The 9,752-nt window shown below is 39.4% G+C and overlaps 1 protein-coding gene across 1 annotated transcript; it reads right to left on the bottom strand.

Annotated features, from left to right (window-relative positions):
• Nucleotides 1–663: 663 nt before the first annotated feature.
• On the bottom strand, nucleotides 664–8,707 carry fbxo15 (F-box protein 15; the record flags this gene model as incomplete). The annotated part of the gene is made up of 9 exons (XM_079234325.1): nucleotides 664–930; nucleotides 1,306–1,430; nucleotides 1,942–2,087; nucleotides 3,002–3,084; nucleotides 3,231–3,360; nucleotides 3,468–3,671; nucleotides 4,928–5,161; nucleotides 6,650–6,754; nucleotides 8,616–8,707. 9 exons carry the CDS (start codon nucleotides 8,705–8,707, stop codon nucleotides 664–666), a joined length of 1,386 nt encoding a protein of 461 aa, XP_079090451.1.
• Nucleotides 8,708–9,752: the final 1,045 nt, after the last annotated feature.

Genomic DNA, 9,752 nt, shown 5'->3' with positions numbered 1-9,752 from the left:
CAGCTCATAAGTATGAAAACATGTGTCTTCAACTTCAACACAAGACTGTGTGTAAATACAGTGAGGCGACTTAAAGCTGATTTAAAACGGAGATAAATACCTTGTATGTGTGCACATACTCAGCCAATGAAGCTGATTTTGACTTCTTTTTTTTTAAATTAGGCGCTCCAAATTTAGCAATTATATCATAAAGTGGTCATTAAATGTCCCAATTGACAATTATTTTCCATCCCAATCTCTCAAAATGTAAAAAAAAAAAAGAAGAAGATACAAATATAGATCACAGGTCATTACAATTTCAAAACAAATCATTATTTATTAAAAAAATCCAATTAAGATGTATTTATTTATTCAACATTTACACATTTCTCTGGCAAATGGATTTTTAAACTGCAACATTTTCTTTATATACAAAATATCACTAAAAACATTTCTGGTTTCTGTTTTTTTAAATGTATAAATTATTATTGACCACTAAGAGTGTCAAATTATTCTGGTGGCATATTCTCTTGTCCCAATAAAAAAAGGCAGATGCTGATATAATAGAATACAAGAAGATCATGCAGTCCAGATATATGTTTAATTGAAGTATTAAAACCCTCATCATAGTATCAAACTGTTATGATTAAAAACCTTACAACTTCCTCTAGAAATACTGCGGGTTCAGTAATTTCTACTGAAATGCTTGTTGACTTTGCCAACAGTCACGTAGACGACCAAACTGATAAGAACCAACTGCTTCTGTTCCTTCATCCATACAAGTTGCATCTTCACCTGACCGTCCGAGTCCTGGTAGTGGATTGAGAAGTGCTCTCCGTCATAGTCATAGGAGACAGGAGTCTTCTCTGGCTCCATGGAAACCGGGGAGCCGACACACCAGAAAGGTTTCCTAAATTCATCTAGTAGAGTCAAACTCATGATGCAGCAATTCTGGAAAGAAGTTGAAGAATAAACTAATGTCAGGATCTCTTTTCTGGACTATCATTGTTGTGATTTCAGTTTGTATTCTTGAATATAATCATCCTTTTCTATTGTGCAATGAGTCCAAAATGTCCAAATTAATCCTGAAATCAAAGCAAACAATTGTATTCGCATTAACTAGGCGATAAGAGCTAATTATTCTAAAATTAGCTTTTTAACAGATCTGTGAACATTCAAATAAAACCATCTAGTGGTCTGTTTCTTTGGCACGTTTTTTTTTTCTTTACCATTAAGTCAGTAATATATTTGAGATGTTTTGGGCAAGCATTTATTTCTTCATATACCACAGGGAAAATAGTGTGTTAGTAGCCAACAGCCCACAACCTTCACTGCGCCATGCAGGGCCTCACACCTCCAGGGAAGGTTGACTCTGCTGGAGAGAGGTGTGTGCTGCGATAAGATTGTCCTGCTAATGGCAGTCAGCTGGATTAGGCCATCACAGATCTGAGCTGGTGAAAAACAACAACACGAAACAATTCAATCTCAAACAATAGAAATGAGTGTTAGGTCAAATGATTGGTAAATTTAATCTATAAGCTTTATGATGATCTTCAAATACAATGAATGTTTCAATGAACATAGCTAATATCTATCAAAGGTGTTATTTGTTGCATGCTACAATGTGTGTACTTGTATATAAACATGTGCAAATGTACATATATCAGAGTTTAAAAGCAAACTGTACAAATGTGCAGGATGTTGATGTCAGAGTTCACAATCCTGATTGTATTGAATGTGTAGCTACAGAGGCAATATAACTATGCAGTATGAGAATAAACAAGCAAGAGTAAAAAAAGACTAAGCAAACTGATGATAGACATGTTGCATTAACAGTACTCCTCTGCGTGACTGTACATATGAATCACACCTACTCTGATTAAAAATATTTATTAAATGACCCAATTAGCACAGTATACATTGTGACTTAACAGCTAGTGAATATAAGTGGACATAAATTACTTCTCCGGCAGAACATCTGGGGGAAGCTTCCGGACATGATCTCACATGCAGTGTTGTGAAGAACAGTGTGTAGTTGGTAACCATGGAGACCGTACTCGGGGTCTATGTCATCAGGAGGGGATTTCATTATTGGCTCCATGTAGGGGCTGGCGAAAAGGAAAAAATTAAACTAAGACTGTAGAGATGAAGAAAACATTATGAAAAAGGTATTTCATGAAGGATGTATTTCAGAGATGTTTTACTTCTGTGGACTGGAATAATGATGTAACATTTGTTCTCACATGAAACCAGGAGAGGGGGCTATGTCCACACTGTGCTGCAACGCTAACTCACAATAGGTGTATCACTATCTAGAACGCTGTGTAGTCTTGTGTGTAGAATTGCTGAGATTTTGTATCTCTCAGATGATCTCTGTTCTTCAAGACGCCAGTACTAAATATCACATATGTTGACTTATTTCTTTAGATTTATTTTCAGATGCATGGAAAACTAAATATGGACCACTATTTTCATCCCAGCTCCCAACATGACCTTGGAAATAATGTCCATTTGTGACTCCTTTTTACAGGGTTGCTAGAGGCCTAAAAGTGATAGGATCCATTATTTCACAAGAAAGACAGAAACATCTGACAACATATTGATTGTTTTGTTTAACAACTTAATCTGTTCACCCATAATTTCTTTCCTGGGGTCCTTTGAGTGGCCCTGTATTGACAACGACTGATCCAGCCAATTGGCTTTGAATGCAAGCCATACAATACAGAAGCAAATTCTCCAAATAATGACCTTTAATCTCTGCTAATATGTGAAGTCAACTGCTTGCAATTAACACCTGCACTGTGTATGTGTGTCCTTCTGGCAAATTAGTATACAACAATAACTGGTGTAACTGGTGCCTACACATGACAAGAAAAAATGAGTTACAGTCACATTATCCATTATGGTGGTGAAATACAGGTGGCAGTGATGCTGGCACTTCACGCCCTAACCATCTGATGGTGATACACTGAACGCCATGTAAGCATGTGAATAAACAGGTGCCTGTTAAAGTGCAGCCTACCAAACGGAAGATCCCTGGATGCTTCTTTCCACCAGCCTGTGGAAGTGAAGGGTGAACATGACAAAGGCCACTGAGGACTGTTCCTGCAAAGAGAGCCATCACTTCAATTTCAGTTAAATTCTTGTAATTTTAAGTAAAAAAAAAGAAAATGACCCATCTAATTGTTCCAGCTACTAAAAGCTAATGAATATTATATAAAAAATATCATAGCTGCCTGAGAAATAATTACCCTCCAGATGCCGATGATGATGCCAGGCTGGAGCAGCTTCAGTTCAACAAGTGTGTCCTGGCCAATGACCTGCGCGCTTTCAGTTAGAGTCTGCATGTCTAACTTCGCCATGAGGGACCTCCAGCCAGGTCTGACGGAGCAGGCAAAGAAAACAGTTGGATTCACCGAGAGCAAAGAGAAGGCAGAGAGAGAGAGAGAGAGAATGAGAGAGAGAGAGAGAGATGCCGGCTGTCTCACTTCTTCAGGCCGGGGCAGTTGAGGGCTATCCTCCTGACACCGTGGAGTTGAAGGGTGGAAATCTGCTCGTAGTTGGGCAAGCAGCCTCCTCCGCTCCAGCACAGAGTCACAGATGTCTCGAAGAACTGGGACCAGCTCGGTTCATGTGTGCACTCATGCCCCGACTTATCAGACACCGTCAGCTCCCAGGTGACGTGCACGTTTCTAGAATAAGATACGACACAGGATTATAGCTAAGAAGATATTTCACAATGAAAGCATGTGGATTGTTTGTACTGTATTCAGTATCGTATGATAAGGGAGATCTGAGATCTGAAAAGTGGGAAATAACTTGCTTAATACACACATACTCAATTAATGAAATGATATGCAACGAATTAAATGAAAGCGCAGCTGTTGTGATAAATCTCTTGATCCAGTTCTGTCTGAAATGTGATTCAGGGCAACCCCTACTGTGATGTAGGCGGTGTCTTGCTGAGGCACCATCCAATATCAATTAAGTGGAGGAACAAAGCTAAAAACTGGAGCGGCCCAGGAGGCCCCAGATGACCCAGGGGAGTTTGCTCTGTATTGTCTGTGTGTGTGATGTCTTGTGAAATGATTATTACCAAGGTAAATCGCATGCTCCTCAGTGTCTCTAACAGACAAACCGCCCACAGGGAATTGTCTGAGTTGGTGGGAGGCGGGAGGAAGGGGAGGGTGTTGTACATGAATGTGTGGGCGTCTGTTGTGGATGAGGAGTTGGAGGGGGGTGGCTGAGTAATTTATTTCAACAATTCAGACAGCATCTACAAGGAACACAATTATTTCTACTTCCCCACCGCAGCGACTGCCACAGAACTCAAAATTGAGTGCTGCATAGCCTCTAATCAGAGGTCATAAAAACACAGCAGAAACCGCGACGAGGGAGCTTTCCCCTGCGTGCTGGCATCCCCCTGAGCAGACATCTCGCTCAGACAGAGACCTCCTCGCTCACCTTTAATAAGAAAGTGTCATTAAGTGCGATATGAAAAACAAACCCTGCTTTGTATTTGATAGCCAGCGGCTTGAACTGTACTCTAGTTTCGACCTTTTTTGACAGGGTGGATCTCCAAAGTTTTACTGTTTGCTAACCACAAACAAAGCAGGGGTTCCCATGATACCTCAGAGCTGCTTCCAATTGTAAAACAGCAAGACACACCAAACAGATGGCAGATTACCGCCTGGTATACAAAGTATGATCAACACAGCTCCTTTTGGCTGAAATAAAGTAAAGGAATCCCAGAGAATCGTTTTTTCTCACCTCAGTAGCTCAGGGACTCAAATGCTTGAAAATACATGGTAACCACTCATTTAACCTTAATTCACAAACAACACTTGATGGGCTACTCAAGTGCCTGCTACATATAACAAACCATACACCTCAGGTACTTCATCTAAATGGGTTTCCAAAGCCGTTTCTGCCCTTCTCCATCTCTTACCTGAGGACCCGCTCTGTTCGGCTAGGCAGCCCAGTGTGACGGCTGATGAGTCCAAGATGACTTCTCCACTTGTTCATGTCATGTGAGGCTAGAGTTTTAAAGTGCAGCAACTTCCAGTGGCCCACAGCCCGATCATGCACCTCCACTGTGGCCATCTTCCGCAGCAGCTCCTCCATGCGCTGAGGTGTTTTATTCTTGCCTAACCCTACGATGTATATCTTGTTCCACAGAGCTCTGCATTGATGGTATTGAAAAGTGTAGAAAGGGGAGAGGTTGCTGTGAGTGAGGACAACTTCAAAAAGGTTAATACACAAATGATTTATTGATATGAAATAAGGCCTGCTATGCTTATTTCTCACAGGTCTGCCATTCCAAGGTACGTCTCTGACGTTTTCTTGAATGCAAATGTTCTTCTGCTGTTTGTGTCTTGATTGAGAAAAATGATGCGTTCTGATAAGAGTTGAACTTCCTGTTCAAAGTGCAACTCATAGGTCGAATATCTTACTATATGTATAATTGTGTATGTTTTATAAGCCATGGAAGCAGAATTTGTAGAAAAGTAGGCGTTTTGAGCAATACCCCGAAAAACTTTGCGATGCACATGACATCACATCAGGAAGTTGGTTTCCTCACAGCTTGGTGTGCAGTAGCAGGTGGTAGTGGGCCTTTTTTCACTGGTTTTAGTTTGTATGGCTCCCTTTTTCATCATGGGGGATTAGTACTGTGTTTGTGCAGGCTGCGCAAATTACAACCTGTCAGGACATAGAGCTGCACCTTGAACATTAGTCTCTGTTGCAAGTATCATTACTCATGTCCGTTTCATACAATAACTACTATGTTTGGTACTGTCTGATATGTGATGGCGGACTTTACAACATTGTGCAGTGAAACAACACAGGGTTTGGTGTCACTAAAACCTAATCACACTCTTCCTTATGAGATGTCATGTCCAAGTTGTCTGTTTTGAGGTGGACATGGAAACTGCTTTACATAAACCAGTCTAGATGTCTATGTCTATAATATAGACAATACAGTTCTCCCAGGAGTCAATTAATGTGACGCCAATGTAAAAGGTTTCCGGTTTGCCCGTCTACAAGAGAGCTGTCACGTTGCAAAACAAATCTCCATCTAATCAAGTTATTTCTGTCAAATCTCAGTACTAAAAATCTTCATTAAACAACTGGAATAATCTGCCGAAAGTAAGTATTCTTCAATTTATTTCCAGTAAAGTAGACTTTTTTCCTAAATATTTCTTTTAAATGTGAGTATTTTTCACATACAGGTCACAACACTACAATCAAGGGAAACTTGTTTTCATGGAATACTTGAGACAGGCTGATGAAGACAGGTTGAATTAAGATTATTCCACCACAGCTGAAATAATTATCTGGTTTTCTTTTTTTTATCAACAACAATTCCGACAGCTAAATAATCAAGTCATGTCATAGCTTTTAAAATGTGAATATTGTAATTTGTAAAGTCTTTTATGATAGTAAACTCAATGTCTTTGGGGTTTGGATTGTTGGTCACATTGGGCCGTATAATATGTAAAACCAAACAATTACCCGAGAAACTGATAAACAGATTAATCTTCAATAAAAAATAATCCTTAGGTGCTACATTTTAGTGCACTGGCAGATTTCGCACATGTTTCTTGGTTTCCTAACTGATGTATGTAATGTAGTGTGTATGTTGCATTAACACGACCTGGCTGGTACTTACTCATCATTGGCAAGCTGGTAGAAGAGCCTATTGACGTGGATGATGCTAAAAAGAGCGGAGGCATCAAAGTACGACAGAATATTCATCAGGATCTCAGATGGCAGTCTATGGAAAAAGGTAATTAGACGTCACTACAAGGAAGTGACACCGGTGTTTTCATGCCACCTGTTGTTCAGCATGCAGTTCTTTAGAGGCATCTGTGAATGAGACAAATGAGCTCTCGACAGGCTACTTGGCAATCTCATCATGCATTTCTGACAACAAAATGAAATAACCCGTGTCTGTGTTCTCATTCTGTAGATTTGGTAAAAGAAAATAAACACAACATTAACTTCAGAATTCACCGTTTTGTAACGTGCTCATGTGAAAAAACAGCCAGATGACAAAACAACAGAAGATGTTGTTACATCCTTTACACGTCCAGTAGGTCCACCACATTTGTTTGCATACAATTCTGGCATCAGAAAAAGACCCTTCTCAAGCTGCAGGAAGGGATGAATTAAAGTCTGAGTGAGATCCAATCTCAAATCACAAGACACCAATGTTTGATCTTTTATCTTTCTTATGAGTATATTTGTTTCTTTTGAAAAAAAAAACTACTTCTCCATATCTGTTAATGAGAAATATTGGTCTGGTTCATCTGGTTGCACCTGCCCTGATTAATGATGCCAAAGCCATCCGATTCAGTCTCTTGGGTAAGTAATCTATTCGTGTTCACTACGTGCCTGGTCAATCACTGACATTACTTTGCATTTCAAACAACCAGATGAAACAATTTCTGAAATGAGAAACAAAATGAATAAATCCTGTTTGGTGTAGGTTCGAGTTGTAGAAAAACACTGAAGTGGCTGTTAACATAGAGATATTCATTTGACTATGTTTTGGCATTATTAATAGTGTGAAAAGGTTGAGTTGATGGCAAGTGCCACAAATCACACGTTAAAACATATCCACAATTTTGCCAGTCAATTGTGACATAAAGACGACACTGTGTTCATCTTAAGTCAAAAAAAGCCCTTAGACCAGGGCCACAGGTCTAGGATTTAATAATTCTAAGTGAAGAGAATGGCTCGTAAAGATTATATCTTTATACTGACGATATACTTCATAATGTCCACATCCTTCATGCAGAAAGAAATTAGGCTGAAACGAGCAGTTGATTAATCTATTCGGGGATCGACAGAACATGTATCAGTAACAATATTAAACTCAATTATAAGGCAAAATAACTAAACAGTCTCTGGTTCCAGCATCTTAAAAGTGACTATTTGCTTTTGTTGTTAGCAAATTTAATATATTTTTGTTTTAAAATGCAGGTCAGAAAAAGCAGCCCTTCACCTTTAGGGCTTAGGGAAACTGACAAACTACAATTTTGTAATGTTTCCTGACCTTGGAATCACCGGTTAATTGATTAACAGAACAAAATAATATTGGAATCATTGTTAGTTGCACCCCTAATCTAGACTATATGTCATCATATTTACAATGACGTGCCATGCCTTTTTTAGGGTGAGTCGGGTGTTTGCATTGCTTTAGACTTAATGTTCCAGCAAACTGTGACCAATAAAAACAAAGAGAAAAGAAGCAGAGTTATTTGTGCGTATCGAGGTATAGTTTCAATGTTCATGGTGAAACAACACACTTGCTAAATATAAATATGTATCTGCATGCTTGAATGGCATTACACTTGTGTGTGTCAATAAAGAACAGGAGACACACCTCCCTCTGATATTGCATGGCTATATTTACTACATTCAATGGATAAATACTCATATTGCTTAATTAGAACATGCATTGAAGTGTCTTCCACCTGTAATAATTATTTTTTTTGCTGTGCTTTGATTGTGTTTTGCTGCAAACACGGTCTATAAATCCTTTAGCTCGCAGGGCAATACAGCCTTGACTTACCGGCTGGCTTCGGTGTTGAAGTGCAGGTGGAAAATATGAGCATGTTTTGATAGATTACCTTTCCAGAAAGTTCAGAGTGGACGCTGTATACGATTTGTCAGCTCTTTTGGACGTCCTCATTCTGGAAGTGACTGCTTTTGGTGCCGCCATATGTTTTACTGGTCTTGACCTGTTTATTATTTAGCTATATTTTGCAAGTTGAGGCCATGAAGCCACGTTTGTGTGACCGAGTTTTAGCTTCAACGTTAGCGTTAGCATATCAAATGAACAACCAACTTAAGTTAGCTCAACAAATAGCGTCTGTTTTCCGTGTTTGTAGCCATTCATGTGTCAAAGAATAACGTGGAGATGTCTAATTTCCGGACTGTCCGCGTCCAGTCGCCATGGTGACGTCCAGTAAAGTTTCTTCCACGTGCAGAAACTATTTTTTTCCCGGTGGAGAGTGGCGATATTGGCCTTCAAAATAAAAGCGCTTAAACACTATATTTCCATCATTAACTACACTGGATATATTGTAACGGAGCAGCCTATATACAGCATTGAATCGCATGAATGGGAAATAGTGTTGGACTTTCCAATTGTCGCCTGCAACTAGGAACGATTTAGAGACCAACTCAGATAACTCGGGTGACATAATCAGGGTTTTTCTCATGGTATTTAAGGATATGAAAACATTCATGCTGAAAATTACTTTTATCGACAATAGCGTAACATATGGTTTCCAAAATACTCACAAAAATAGATTGATTGCATCAAACTTAGCACAAAACTTTAATGTAAATTAAATGTTAGCATGTGTAGCATGTAGCATGTGTAGATGTACATTAACAAACAAATGTTGTTTACCTGTAGGCTCAACCATAATTGTGATGTGCCTAGCCCTAATGCAGGTCTTACCCTCTAAAATGTTATGGTTTACCCTCGGGAAATCGTACTTTTGTATCCACACACGCACGCACACGCACGCACACATGCACACATGCACACACACACACACACACACACACACACAAACACACGCACACACACACACACACACACACACACACACACACACACACACACACACACACACACACACACACACAAAGAGATGGACAAGCGGGCAGATGGACAGAAAAATATTTGATATGAGGTTGGTATTTTTAAACTTTGTAAAGCATATGGTGGTGTGAGCACACAGGGTGCAGGCCCT

This window comes from Taurulus bubalis (assembly GCF_910589615.1).
Source record: "Taurulus bubalis genome assembly, chromosome: 18".
NCBI lineage: Eukaryota > Metazoa > Chordata > Actinopteri > Perciformes > Cottidae > Taurulus > Taurulus bubalis.
Note: the sequence above shows the minus strand (reverse complement) of the source record. Positions and strands in the feature narration are given on the sequence as shown.